The sequence below is a fragment of the Bos indicus genome, chromosome 7 (genome assembly GCF_029378745.1).
Source record: "Bos indicus isolate NIAB-ARS_2022 breed Sahiwal x Tharparkar chromosome 7, NIAB-ARS_B.indTharparkar_mat_pri_1.0, whole genome shotgun sequence".
Classification (NCBI taxonomy): domain Eukaryota; kingdom Metazoa; phylum Chordata; class Mammalia; order Artiodactyla; family Bovidae; genus Bos; species Bos indicus.
The window spans coordinates 10,261,192-10,276,188 of NC_091766.1; the positions used below are offsets into that span (position 1 = coordinate 10,261,192).

General features: G+C 37.8%; 2 protein-coding genes across 2 annotated transcripts in view; one reads left to right on the forward strand and one right to left on the reverse strand.

Annotated features, from left to right (window-relative positions):
* Positions 1–14,997, forward strand: part of LOC139184054 (adhesion G protein-coupled receptor E2-like) — a 1,114,856-nt gene that overhangs the window by 771,042 nt on the left and 328,817 nt on the right. The window lies entirely within an intron of this gene.
* Positions 9,260–10,225, reverse strand: LOC139183859 (olfactory receptor-like protein OLF4). The gene has a single exon (XM_070792162.1). The coding sequence runs from the start codon at positions 10,223–10,225 to the stop codon at positions 9,260–9,262; it is 966 nt and encodes a 321-aa protein (XP_070648263.1).

Genomic DNA, 14,997 nt, shown 5'->3' on the forward strand with positions numbered 1-14,997 from the left:
GCAAATGTTCAATGGGGGTGGGAGTGGCTCCTAAAACTGCAATCCAGCAGATGCTGCCACACCCCCAGTGGGGGAATGCAAGAAGCAGCCATTTGCCACATTTGCCCCTCCTTAAGAAGAACAAAATCCAGCAATCCCACTGCTGGGCACACACACTGAGGAAACCAGAATTGAAAAAGACACGTGTACCCCAATGTTCATCGCAGCACTGTTTATAATAGCCAGGACATGGAAGCAACCTAGATGTCCATCAGCAGATGAATGGATAAGAAAGCAGTGGCACATATACACAATGGAGTATTACTCAGCCATTCAAAAGAATACATTTGAATCAGTTCTAATGAGGTGGATGAAACTGTAGCCTATTATACAGAGTGAAGTAAGCCAGAAGGAAAAACACCAATACAGTATACTAACGCATATATATGGAATTTAGAAAGATGGTAACAATAACCCGGTGTACGAGACAGCAAAAGAGACACTGATGTATAGAACAGTCTTATGGACTCTGTGGGAGAGGGAGAGGGTGGGAAGATTTGGGAGAATGACATTTAAACATGTAAAATATCATGTAAGAAACGAGTTGCCAGTCAAGGTTCAATGCACGATAGTGGATGCTTGGGGCTAGTGCACTGAGACGACCCAGAGGGATGGTATGGGGAGGGAGGAGGGAGGAGGGTTCAGGATGGGGAACACATGTATACCTGTGGTGGATTCATTTTGATATTTGGCAAAACTAATACAATTATGTAAAGTTTTAAAATAAAATAAAATAAAGAAAACTGAAAAAAAAAAAAGAAGAAGAACAAGGAAACAGGGTTTGGCCCAAGATAGCCAAGGTGCATATGAAAGGAATGAATTCAGTGAGTCCAGAGGCTTACATCTTCCCATACAGAGAATGCTAAACTCCTTAATTTGATATCTGACTTTGATGTTCAGCCTGCCTGCTCCCTTTGTTGCAAAGGTGTATAGCCTGACTCCCCCTCCTTTTTCCTTGGAGCAGTTTTCTCAGAGCTACTAAGATGCTGTCTCCAAGGCTGGGGACAGTACCACCAAATAAAGTAACTCTCTACTTTCAGGTTGTGACTATATTTTTTAGTCAACACAACCCATTCTATTATTCTTTCCTGGAAAATTCCATGGACAAAGGAGACTGATGGGCTACAATTCATGAGGTCACAAACAGCTGAACACAACTGAGCCACACACGCACACACACACACACACGTGAAACCCATTAACAGTATAGGAGTTATATTTTGATATTCTTTCTATTTTGCAGTTTTGTCTCTGGTTTACTTATTCCCTTTGTCTGAATCTCCACTCTAAATCAGGATTCAGAACACTGTTATCACAGAACAAAATGTAGTCACAGCCTGTTTTGTAAAAAGTTTTTATTGGAACACAGCATAGTGGATTGAATGGTGGGCCCTCAAAAGATATGTCTACATCCTAAACCCTTGTACCTGTGAATGTGACCTTATTTGGTGGGAAAAAAATGTCTATTACACATATAATTGAGGACTTCTAGTGAGATCAACTTAGATTATCCAAGTGGACCCAAAATCCAATGATAAATGTATTAATAAGAGATACAGAGAGGAGATACACAGGTTTGAGAAGAAATTGTGAAACTTGGGTATCCTTTCCTGGTCCAATGTGGTACTCACCAGCATGTGTTGATTTTTCTCTCTTTGATAGTAGCCATTCTATCCATCCCTGGAGGAAGAAATGGCAATTTCCAGTATTCTTGCCTGGAAAATCCCATGGAAAGAGAAGCCTGGTGAGCTACACAGTCCCAAAAGTTTGCAAAGAATTGGACATGAGTGAGCAACTAAGCACAGCACAGCATTCTAACCATGGGAAGTGTATCTCTTGTTTAAATAGTGGCTTTGGTGTCCATTCCTTTGGTGATTAATGATGTTGGGCCTCTTTTCATGTGCCCATTGATGAATCTGATGCCTTCCTTAGAAAACTGTCCATTGAGGATCTCCTGCTCATTGTTTTAATATGGTTGCTTTTTTGTATTGTGTTGACTGAATATAATTTGCAAATACCTTTCCCCATGAGAAGGTTGCCTTTTAATTTTGTTAGTGGTTTCCTTCACTTTTTCAGAGCTTTTTAGTCTGATGTAATTCCCTTTGCTTGCTTTTACTTTTTCATTGACTGAAGAGATGCATCCACAAATGTATTTACAACTTTGATCTCAAAGAGGTACAGCCTATGTTTTGTTCTATGATTTTCAATGTTTAAGTTCTCAAATCTAAGTTTTTAATCTGTATTGAGTTTATTTTTGTATACTAGCATAGTAGTGCAGATCCATTTCATTCTTTTGTACCAAGTGGTACTGGAAAATATTCCTTTCCACATTGTGACTCAATTACCAAACTGAAGGAGTTATTGTTATTTTAATGCTTTTTCTCTCTAAAACTTACACGGTATTTTTAAACAACTTATTTTGATACAGAGTTGCAATTTTTCTGATTCTGTCACCTTAGGCATAGTTTTGTGTCCTTGTGCCTTTTTATTCAAGGTAAAAGAGAACATTTCAACATTTCTTATAAGGCATTCTAGTGATGCTAAACTCCCAGCTTTAGTTCGTGTGTGAAAGCCTTTATTTTGCTTTCCTATCTGAAATAAGAGGCTTCCCCTCTAGCTCAGGGGTAAAGAATCCACTTGCAATACAGAAGATTCAGGAGACAAGGGTTCTATCCCTGGGTCCAGAAGATACCCTGGAAGAGGAAATGGCAACACACTCCAGTATTCTTGCCTGGGACATTCCAAGGACAGAGGAGTCTGGTGGGCTACAGTCCAGTCCGTGGGGTTGTAAAGAGTCAGACAATAGCTGATCACACACACACACACACCTGAAGTTTAACCTTGCTGAGTAGAGTATTCTTGGTTGACAGTTATTATCTTTCAATATTTTGAGAAAGTCACTCTATTCTCTCTCGTCCTATGGAGTTTCTCCCACGAAATCTGCTGATACCCTAATAAAGGTACCTTTGTAGGTTACATTTAATATTCTTTCTTTGTCATTGACTTTCAACAGCCTTAATATGTCTGTCTTGGAGTAGGTCTTTTGCATTGAGACATTTAGGTGTCCTATTATGATAGCTTTGCGGACTTGTACATATAGTTCCTTCCCCAGGCTTGGAAAATTCTATTATCTCTATATATCTCTATCTAATCTCTGTTCCTTTCTCTCTCTTTTTATTCTGGGATAAAGTGAAAGTAAAGTCGCTAAGTCGTGCCTGAATCTTTGCGACCCTGTGGACTGTAGCCTACCAGGCAACTCCGTCCATGGGATTTTCTAGACAAGAATATTGGAGTCGGTTGCCAATTCCTTCTCCAGGGGATCTTCCCGACCCAGGGATTGAACCCAGGTATCCCACATTTTGGGCAGACGCTTTACCGTCTGAGCCACTGGGGAACTCATTATCTTTCTTACCTCTTCTAATGGAGTCAGATGTTTCTCACAGAATATCCTCATTAAAATCTTAGTTCTGTCTTCACTTCTCCTAAATCTCTCTACCTTTCAGCTCACTGTTACTCACATCCATAATGCATCCTTTACTTCCAGTGTTTTCTAAGGCATCCTTTGTCTCATTTATTGAGTTGTTCAGCTCCAGAATTTCTGCTTGGTCATGTCCATGAGTTTTCATCTTTTTGGAAAGTGCTCCTTATGTTCATTATTATTTTTATCCCTGAGCTTATTAATGTGCCTTTATCAGTTTTACTATAACTTGAGTTTCTTCCAGATGCTGCTTTGAATTTTCTATTTAATCACAATTTTCCATGATGTTAATATTAGTTCATGGAAAATTGTTATTTCCCTTTTGTGAGTCCATGTTTCTCTGGTTTTTCATGATGCTCACTAGATTGCTCTTCTGCCAGTGCATTTGAAATAGCAAACACCTGCTTTATATGGGTAAACCTTTGTTTATTTTGATTCTAAGAATTCAGATTGCTAACTAGAAGCCCTTCTTTGTTTCTCAGTTAAGCTCTATTGAACAAGGTTTTAGTTTCTTCTATATGACCTACAACTGCCTATAACTGAGAAACTGCAGTGCTGCCCTTCAATGTTTCTACCAAATGTTTTGCCTGGTGCCTTGTAGTCACTGCCAGTGCCTCCAGGGTCACTGATACCTCCAGGTCCACTGGTGCCTTGGTGCTGTCAGTGTTCTTTCTGTGGTTGGCATCTCTGCTGTGGGAATCAGGACAGTGGGTACTTTTCATCATCCAGGGTCACCTGGGTCACGGTCCCTACCATCACCCCACCACCATCTTCCTGTGGTTTTAGATGATGGCTACATCTAGAAGTCCAGGGTCAAGTGTTCCACCTCACTGGTGCTCTGGGTCCATGGGCTCAGCTGCCTCAACCATAGCACTGGGACCAGGGACACTGATTCTAAAGTTGCTATGGTTCTACTTCCCCTACATGTTCTAATCAGCCTACCTTTATGTGCTACATATATGTGAATCTCTGGAGGTCTGGTGTGTTGGGCAGAGGAAACTTTCTTAAAGTATAGATGTTTTACTAATAGTTGAATGAAAGGGAGAGACAAAGGGAGTATCTTATGTTACCATTATGCTGACATACTAATGATAAACTCATTTTTCCATAAACTCTAACGTAAGAGGCACTCATAATGGAGAAAACTATCATTTACCAGTGAAGAAAGAAGTACACTATGCAAAAACCTTTAGAATCACAACATAGAGAAAGACAGATGAATATAGACTCATGAGGAGCACAGCAGAGACCAGAACAACTCCATGCTACACAGTTTCATTTGATAGTGAAGGGGTTATATTAAAACATTTATCATTAGGATGAGTTCTAATGTAGCAATGTCCAATGATATGACATAAAAGCTAACAGAACTGAGAGCAACATTAATAATCTAATCCTTATAATTCTAGACATTTATACAATATTTAAATACAAGTTCAGGTCAGTTCAGTTCAGTTGCTCAGTCGTGCCCAACTCTTTGCGACCCCATGAATTGCAGCATGCCAGGCTTCCCTGTCCATCACCATCTCCCGGAGTTCACTCAAACTCATGTCTATCAAGTCGGTGATGCCATCCAGCCATCTCATCCTCTGTCGTCCCCTTTTCCTCCTGCCCTCAATCCCTCCCAGCATCAGAGTCTTTTCCAATGAGTCAACTCTTTGCATGAGGTGGCCAAAGTACTGGAGTTTCAGCTTTAGCATCATATCTTTCAAAGAACACCTAGGGATGATCTCCTTTAGAATGGACTGGTTGGATCTCCTTGCAGTCCAATGGACTCTCAAGAGTTCTCCAACAAGTTACTCTGCTTTTAAATTTTATGTCAGATAATTGTGATAAAAAAAAAAAGTGACTCCATTGAGATTTCATTTCAGGTGGGTAGGAGATTGGAAGACAAGTTTGTTTGCTCAAATTGTGACCTTGTGTTATATGACCAAACAGATATTAAAGCTCTCCAGTGAGTTTTTTTATCATGATGATCCATACATACATTTCTACATAGAATCTTAGACCTTGAGTAACACAAGGGTTAGGGGCATTGACCCTTTGCATAGTCAAAAGTTCTCATATAATTTTATAGTCATCTCTTTATACCCAATAATTAAACCACCCCCTCCCTCTCCCACAGAGTCCAAAAGACTGTTCTATACATCTGTGTCTCTTTTGCTCTCTCACATACAGGGTTATCATTACCATCTTTCTAAATTCCATATATATGTGTTAGTATACTGTATTGGTGTTTTGCTTTCTGGCTTACTTCACTCTGTATAATAGGCTCCAGTTTCATCCATCTCATTAGAACTGATTCAAATGTATTCTTTTTAATGGCTGAGTAATACTCCATTGTGTATATGTACCACTGCTTTCTTATCCATTCCTCTGCTAATGGACATCTAGGTTGCTTCCATGTCCTGGCTATTATAAACAGTGCTGCGATGAACTTTGGGGTACATGTGTCTCTTTCATTTCTGGTTTCCTTGGTGTGTATGCCCAGCAGTGGGATTTCTGGGTCGTATGGCAGTTCTATTTCCAGTTTTTTAAGGAATCTCCACACTGTTCTCCATAGTGGCTGTACTAGTTTGCATTCCCACCAACAGTGTAAGAGGGTTCCCTTTTCTCCACACCCTCTCCAGCATTTATTGCTGGTAGACTTTTGGATAGCAGCCACCCTGACTGGCATGACATGATACCTCATTGTGGTTTTGATTTGCATTTCTCTGATAATGAGTGATGTTGTATAACTTTTCATGTGTTTGTTAGCCTTCTGTATGTCTTTTTTAGAGAAATGTCTGTTTAGTTCTTTGGGCTATTTTTTGGGTCGTGTATTTTTCTGGAATTGAGCTATAGGAGTTGCTTGTATATTGTTGAGATTAATTCTCTGTCAGTTGCTTCATTTGCTATTATTTTCTCCCATTCTGAAGGCTGTCTTTTCACCTTGCTTATAGTTTTCTTTGTGGTGCAGAAGCTTTTAATTTTAATTAGGTCTCATTTGTTTATTTTTGCTTTTATTTCCAATATTCTGGGAGGTGGTTCATAGAGGATCCTGCTGTGGTTTATGTCGGAGAGTGTTTTGCCTAAGTTTTCCTCTAGGAGTTTAATAGTTTCTGGTCTTATGTTTAGATCTTTGATCCATTTTGAGTTTATTTTTGTGTATGGTGTTACAAAGTGTTCCAGTTTCATTCCTTTGCAAGTGGTGGACCAGTTTTCCCAGCACCACTTGTTAAAGAGATTGTCTTTTCTCCATTGCATATTCTTGCCTCCTTTGTCAAAGATAAGGTGTCCATAGGTGCATGGATTTATCTCTGGGCTTTCTATTTTGTTCCATTGATCTGTATTTCTGTCTTTGTGCCAGTACTGTACTGTCTTGATGACTGTGGCTTTGTAGTAGAGCCTGAAGTCAGGCAGGTTGATGCCTCCAATTCCATTCTTCTTTCTCAAGATTGCTTTGGCTATTGTATTTCCATACAAATTGTGAAATTATTTGTTCTAGCTCCGTGAAAAATACCGTTGGTAGCTTGATAGGGATTGCATTGAATCTATAGATTGCTTTGGGTAGTATACTCATTTTCACTATACTGATTCTTCCGATCCATGAACACGGTATATTTCTCCATCTATTTGTGTTCTGTTTTATTTATTTCACCAGTGTTTTATAGTTTTCTATATATAGGTCTTTAGTTTCTTTAGGTAGATATATTCCTAAGTATTTTATTCTTTTCATTGCAATGGTGAATGCAATTGTTTCCTTAATTTCTCTATTTTCTCATTATTAGTGTATAGGAATGCAAGAGATTTCTGAGTTTTAATTTTATATCCTGCAACTTTACTATATTCATTGATTAACTCTAGTAATTTTCTGGTGGAGTCTGTAGGGTTTTCTATGTAGAGGATCATGTCATCTGCAAACAGTGAGAGTTTTACTTCTTCTTTTTCAATTTGGATTCCTTTTATTTCTTTTTCTGCTCTGATTGCTGTGGACAAAACTTCCCAAACTATGTTGAATAGTAATGGTGAGAGTGGGCAGCCTTGTCTTGTTCCTGACTTTAGAGGAAATGCTTTCAATTTTTCACCATTGAGGAAAATGTTTGCTGTGGGTTTGTCATATAGAGCTTTTATTATGTTGAGTTATGTTCCTTCTATCCCTGCTTTCTGGAGGGTTTTTAATCATAAATGGATGTTGAATTTTGTCAAAGGGTTTCTCTGCATCTATTGAGATAATCATATGGCTTTTATTTTTCAATTTGTTAATGTGGTGTATTACATTGATTGATTTGTGGATATTGAAGAATCCTTGCATCCCTGGGATAAAGCCCACTTGGTCATGATTTATGATCTTTTTAATGTGCTGTTGGATTCTGATTGCTAGAATTTTGTTAAGGATCTTTGTATCTATGTTCATCTGTGATATTGGCCTATAGTTTTCTTTTTTTGTGGCATCTTTGTCAGGTTTTGGTATTAGGGTGATGGTGGCCTCATAGAATGAGTTTGGAAATTTACCTTCCTCTGCAATTTTCTGGAAGCGTTTGAGTAGGATAGGTGTTAGCTCTTCTCTAAATTTTTGGTAGAATTCAGCTGTGAAGCCATCTGGACCTGGGCTTTTGTTTGCTGGAAGATTTTTGATTACAGTTTCAATGTCCATGCTTGTGATGGGTCTGTTAAGATTTTCTATTTCTTCCTCGTTCACTTTTGGAAAGTTGTACTTTTATAAGATTTTGTCCATTTCTTCCAAGTTGTCCATTTTATTGGCATATAATTGCTGATAGTACTCTCTTATGATCCTTTGTATTTCTGTGTTGTCTGTTGTGATCTCTCCATTTTTATTTCTAATTGTATTGATTTTATTTTTCTCCCTTTGTTTTTTGATGAGTCTGGCTAATGGTTTGTCAATTTTATTCATCCTGTCAAAGAACCAGCTTTTGGCTTGGTTGATTTTTGCTATGGTCTCCTTTATTTCTTTTGCATTTACTTCTGCCCTAATTTTTTTTTTATGATTTCTTTCCTTCTACTAACCCTAGGGTTCTTCATTTCTTCCTTTTCTAGTTGCTTTAGGTGTAGAGTTAGGTTATTTATTTGACTTTTTTCTTGTTTTTGAGATATGCCTGTATTGCTATGAACCTTCCCCTTAGCACTGCTTTTACAGTGTCCCACAGGTTTTGGGTTGTTGGTTTTCATTTTCACTCATTTCTGTGCATATTTTGATTCCTTTTTTGATTTCTTCTGTGATTTGTTGGTTATTCAGCGGAGGGTTCATGATTCTTTCAGGAAGACAAATGAAAATTACTTGGGGTTTCATATGAGTTTTTTAAATTAATTAATTATTTTTAATAGGAGTATAATTGCTTTACAATGTTGTGTTGGTTTCTGCCTTACAACAACAGGAATCAGACATAACTATATATATCCCTCCCACCCCTTCATCCCACCCCTCTAGGGTATCACCATTTTGAGAAGCAATTATTCTTAATACATCTGTGATGAGCCATCAGAAGAATGGGACTTCCAAACATTTCTAACCTAAAGTTAGGAAAATTTTGAAGTAGGAAACAGTATATACTGTCTGAATATCAAGCTGATGAAAAAACTTAGAGACAGTTACTAAAATTTGCATAGAGAAGCTGAATCAAAATAAAAGGGAAATCTGAGGAAATAAATAGAAGAAGTAAGTTTTATTCTACAAAGATCAAAGCATTGCAATATCTGCTTCCCAGTCTTTGAGTCATGTGATCAAGAAAACATTCATTTCCTTCATGTAACTGGCAAATTTGTAACTGGCAAATTTATACCTGGCATCCCCAAATAGAATCTCTTCAGAGACCTTTTTATGTCTTTGTTCCTCAGACTGTAGATGAAAGGATTCAGCATGGGCATGACCACAGTGTACATCACTGAGGCTGTTGCACTTGTGTGTGAGCTGTGTGTAATAGCAGGGCTAAGGTACACTCCTAAGACTGTACAATAAAATAAGGAGACAACGGAGAGGTGAGATGCACAGGTGGAAAATGCTTTACACTTCCCCTGAGCTGATGAGATTCCAGTTATGCAGGAAACTGTTTTAAAGTAAGAGTAGATTATGCCAGCAAAAGGACCACCACCAAAGAGAGCAGTTGAAAAATAGATCACTATGTTATTGACAAAAGTGTCAGAACAAGACAGTTGTATCACCTGGTTGAGTTCACAGAAAAAGTGGTGGATTTCCAAGTCTGAACAGAAGGACAATTGCAACACCATCAAACTGTGTAACAAGGAATACATGATATTCATTATCCAAGACAGAAGCACCAGCAGTCCACAGAGCCGGGGGCTCATGATAACCATGTACTGCAAGGGTTGGCAAATGGCCATGTACCGATCATAGGCCATCACAGCCAGGAGAAAGTCATCTAATCCTGCAAAGAATATGTAAAAATACATCTGGGTGACACAAGCTTCATAGGTGATAATTTTGCTATGTGTCTGGATGTTCCACAACATATTTGGGATGGTGGTGGAGGTGAAACAGATGTCTACAAAGGACAGGTTGGAGAGAAAGAAGTACATGGGGGTGTGGAGGTGGGAGTCTGAGATGACAAGCAGGATGGTGAGCAGGTTACCAAACAGAGTGACCAGGTACATGGAAAGGAAAATCGCAAATATGAGGGGCTGCATTTCCGGTTCCTCTGAAAATTCCAGAAGAAGAAATTTTGAAATTTGTGTATTGTTCTCCAGTTCCATATAGCAAATGTGACTATTGGGAAAAAAAGAAAGCAACATGATTAATTTTCACTTAAACAGGCATACCTGAAATAGCTGAAATACTATAATTTCTATTTTGTAGGCAAGAAATTGATGTTAATATGTTGCATATATATGAATTTTTCTGACGGTATACCTCATTTCATCTCGGACTAGAATTTTTATTGTCCCGTTCTCAGTAAATTTACAAGGGTTTAGATCCCTGGGTCAGGAAGGTCCCCTGGCAAAGGGGATGCCAATCAACTCCAGTATTCTTGCCTGGAGAATTCCATGGACAGAGGATCTTGGAAGGCTCCAGTTCATGGGGTCACAAAGAATCAGACACGACTGAGCTACTAACACTTTCACTTTAAAGTTTTAATGCCTTTGAGAAACATGTATTGAGAGCCAACATGTCCCAAGCACAAAGAGGGGTGCAGAAAAACAAATCTCCACATTTCAATAATGGAGATAGATGATATTAAAATAAATATTTTATAAAATATGTCAGAAGGTGACAGATGTTATGAAGAAAATAAAACCAGATACAAAGGAGAGAGTAGTAGAAGGAGTTATTTTGCACTGTGTTCAGGCAAGGTCTGCAAACAAAGGGTTGTTTGAAGAGACATCAAGAAAGAGAGCAAAGCATCTAGTGTGATAACAGGAGAAGTGTGTTCCTGGAAGAGTGAGCTGCCACTGCAAAGGATCAGAGGAAGATGCTGGTTCCACATGTTCAAATGAAAACAAAGAAGCCAGTAGGGCAAAGGAATAAGCAAGAGGCGGAGTGATTAGAGATGGTGTCAGGGATGCTAAGGAAAAACATGGTCTCCCTGCTACAGCTGAACCTTCACTACACAGAGAATCCTTCCTTCCATGTTGTTCCCAGCACGTCAGAAATTTAGTTGCAAAGGCACCCTGTGAATTGAAGGAGATCCTCTTAGTACCACCTGTTCACTGAGTTCTGGCCTCTCTCACCTTATTATGTAACTTTAATATATGACCGGGTGCTTCTGCTTTAAGAACTGCTCTCACTTTGCAAGGTACAGACACACCGTGGCTTCCTGGACTGTATTACTGTCATGATTTTCTCATCCAGAACCACCCTCCTTAGGCCATCAGTGGTGACAACTCAAGCTGGTTGGATCAGATTAAGTTTCTTCTAAAGAATTTTTAAAAGGTACCTAGAAATTCCACTTCATAAATTTCCAAGGAAGCAATAAACTTGAGGTTCCTTTCTGTTTAGGCCACTTGAAGCAAACAGCCAACTCATTGGAAAAGACCCTGATACTCGGAAGGATTGAGAGCATAAGGAAAAGGGGGCAACAGAAGATGAAATGGTTGGATGGCATCACTGATTCAATGGACATGAATTTGGGCAAACTCCAGGAGATGGTGAGGGACAAAGAAGTCTGGCATGCTATAGTCCATGGAGTCACAAAAATTGGAGACAACTTGTCAACTGAGCAATGACAACAACCACCCAGTATTTAAAGAAATATAAAAAAGTATTAGAGACAGATAGATATAATGAAGGAAAAAGATCTAATGACCTCCAGTGCCCCTGAGAAAATGTGACTAATAAAAATCTCCTTCATTTGGGAACATTGCAAATTCAGCTACATATTCTTAGTGCCCAGGTAAAATCATAAAGAAAAATATTTTCCCAATGACAGAAACAGTGATATATATGTAATGTGAAAAATCATACAGATTTAATACCCCAAGAGAAAAATAAGCAAAGGGAGTAAACTAAGAAATCAAAATGGAAACATGGAATACAACAAAATTTCTGTGTGTTACATTAATCAGTAGAAGATTTGTTTGTCCTAAGTGTTTTTCATATTATTTTACAAATTATATTTCTGTGATCTGATACTGAATGAAGAAAGACCTATTTTCTTATGGGAGATATTTTATTTATTATTCTTGTGCTTAATATTTTTTTAATAAATCCAGTGGGCACAATTTAATTCTTGTTCTGGTCTTTGTCCAACATACAAAGGTCTTTCCATACCATACTTATAAAGCCTTATAAATGAAAATTCATTCTATTATTCTGGATAAATGTATGTGCATAATTTAAACCTGAGGACACTATGTTGTAGTCTGTGCTGTGTTGTGCTGTGCTGTGCTTAGTTGCTAAGTTGTATCTGACTCTTTGCAACACCATGGACTGTAGCTCACAGGCTCCTCTGTCCACTGAGACTCTCCAGACAAGAATACTGGAGTGGGTTGCCATGCCCTCCTCCAAGGGATCTTCCTAATCCAGGAATCAAATCCAGGTCTCCTGCATTGCAGGCAAATTCTTTACTGTCTGAACCACCAGGGAAACCATTTTACTCTACTGTACTGCAACTCTGTCACTATAATGCAATATCGGTAGAGACTTCAACTGCATTGTTCACTCATTTTTTCCCAAAGATATGTGAATATATGTACATTTATTTAAAAATGCACTTAAGAAAGTTAGAAATTATGTAATAAAAAGAATAGCAAAAACAGTAAAAATAAAGGGTGATTTTGCATAATTGGATTAAATAAAACTGAGTGGAACATCAAAACTGAAACATGATATATAATAACAGTCATTGGACAATTACAACATTAAGTAATAATTAATTAAGAAAAGACTTTGACTCAGGAGAATATAACATATAATTTACCCAGAAATTTTGGCACATAGCAGATGCTTTGCTATTATTTGTTGAATGATTAGGAATTAGGTCCCCTTAGATACGAACACTATCCTATAGGAGCGTTATATTTCTTTTTGGTTGGAAAAGTCCAGATTGTTGAATAAAACTTGGCATAAATGGCTGTCTACCTGGAAGAAAATGAAGTGGTTCCTTATATAGCACATCTTTTAAAAAGGGACCAAAGATCCCAAAAGTAAACAGTCTACTTTAGATGAACATATAAAAAACTACACATAAAATCAATAGGTGGGAAGACTATCATAATTAAGGTGAGAAAATCAGAAGCAAGGAGAAAGACATATTTGACTCTATAAAACTTAACATTTTTATGGTCAAAAACACCCAACCAAAAGTCAATTGCAGAACCAATAATTTGTCAACATCATTAAAAATGCAGCTAACTGCTGAGAAATAGGCATAAAATATATAGATGTATGATAATAAAAATTGACACGCTAATCAAATATATGAATCTTTACTCAAAGTAACTAATAGTTTAAAAATCACCAGGAAGTCTCATTCATAAGCCTCAGCCTGGTGAAAACACTTACTGTAGATTGAGGTTGAAACTTCTAAACAGACATCACAGACATAAGGGGAATTCTGTAATTTTACTGGCAAAAATGTGATGTGGAGAACATTGTGGAAACTACCTGTGACAGCTCTTGATTGTGGAAGCACAAATATTCTTTAACTCAGAGTTCCTCCATCTCTGCACTACTGGACATTCTCTGGCAGACCATGCTCTGTGGTGGGGTCTGCCCTGTATACTGTAGGATGTTTAGAAGCATCTCTGCCCATCATCTACCATTCATCAGTGTGGTAGTGAAAAATGTCCACTCATATCACTAAGTGTCCCCTGGAGGACACAGTTACCCTTGGTTGGGAAGCAGTTTTAAATTAACAAACTCCACATATTTTCATAATAATTTATAGCATACCTGCAAGTTGCTAAGAGACGCAGATCTGAAAATTTCTCATCACAAGAAATAAATTGGAACTATGTGTGGTGACAGATGTTAACTAGATGTACTGTGGTGATCATTTAGTGATATAAACAAATACTGAATCAACATGCTGAATGCATGTAACTCATATGTTGTTATATGTCAGAGAAAGGAAGTGAAAGTCTCTCAGTTGTGTCTGACTCTTTGAGAACCCATGAACAGACAGTAGCCCTCCAGGCTCCTCTGTCCATGGAACTCTCCAGGCAAGAATACTGAGTGAATTGCCATTTCCTTCTCCAGGGGGTTTTCCCTTCCTAGTGATGGAACTCTGGTCTCCTGCATTGCAGGCAGATTCATTACCAACTGAGCCACAGTGTCAAATTACCCAAATTCTTTCTGAAAAGTGATGAAGAGAATGCTATATTTGACAGATTTGACTGACAGATTTGACTGAAATAATTTATGAATGCTTATACAATCCCCACAGATATATCTATACATATATAAAAGCACTAAATGATGTTCAGTTTTTTTTTTCTTTTTTTTTTTAATGCTGCTTCATTCTGGTTTGTTTTTTTTTTTTGCTTTTATTTATGTATTCTTTTTTTTTTTTTTTTTACTTTACACTATTGTATTGGTTTTGCCATACATCAACACAGTTTTTTGTTTAAAAAGCTATTCTTTGTTTCAAAGAATTAAATTTTAAAAAGGAATAATAGTACTCTGATACCACTACGTAAAACAAAAGTTACAGAGATATTTTTCAGTAGAGAAACACTCAACGCCTAACAAATCCACAAATATATTCAGCCTCACAGGTAATAAAATAATTGAAAAGTAAACCTCTTGACATACATCTTTTCACCTATGTAACTACGTTGTTGTTTTTTTTTTTTTTTTCTTATGTGAATACCCACTGTGAGAGAAGATACTGTAATATGTAGATTTCATTCACAGGTGTTGCAAGGGTATATTTGCAAACAGTCTTCAGTTTAGATCTTTCTCCTCCATGTGAAAACAGAATCTAATATATCCCATCTTACAATAAAAAGAAATGTCCTTACCTCACTGTCTGACCCTCCAGGTAATACCCTATTTGTCCTGGTAATCAACAAGATTCCTGGACTCG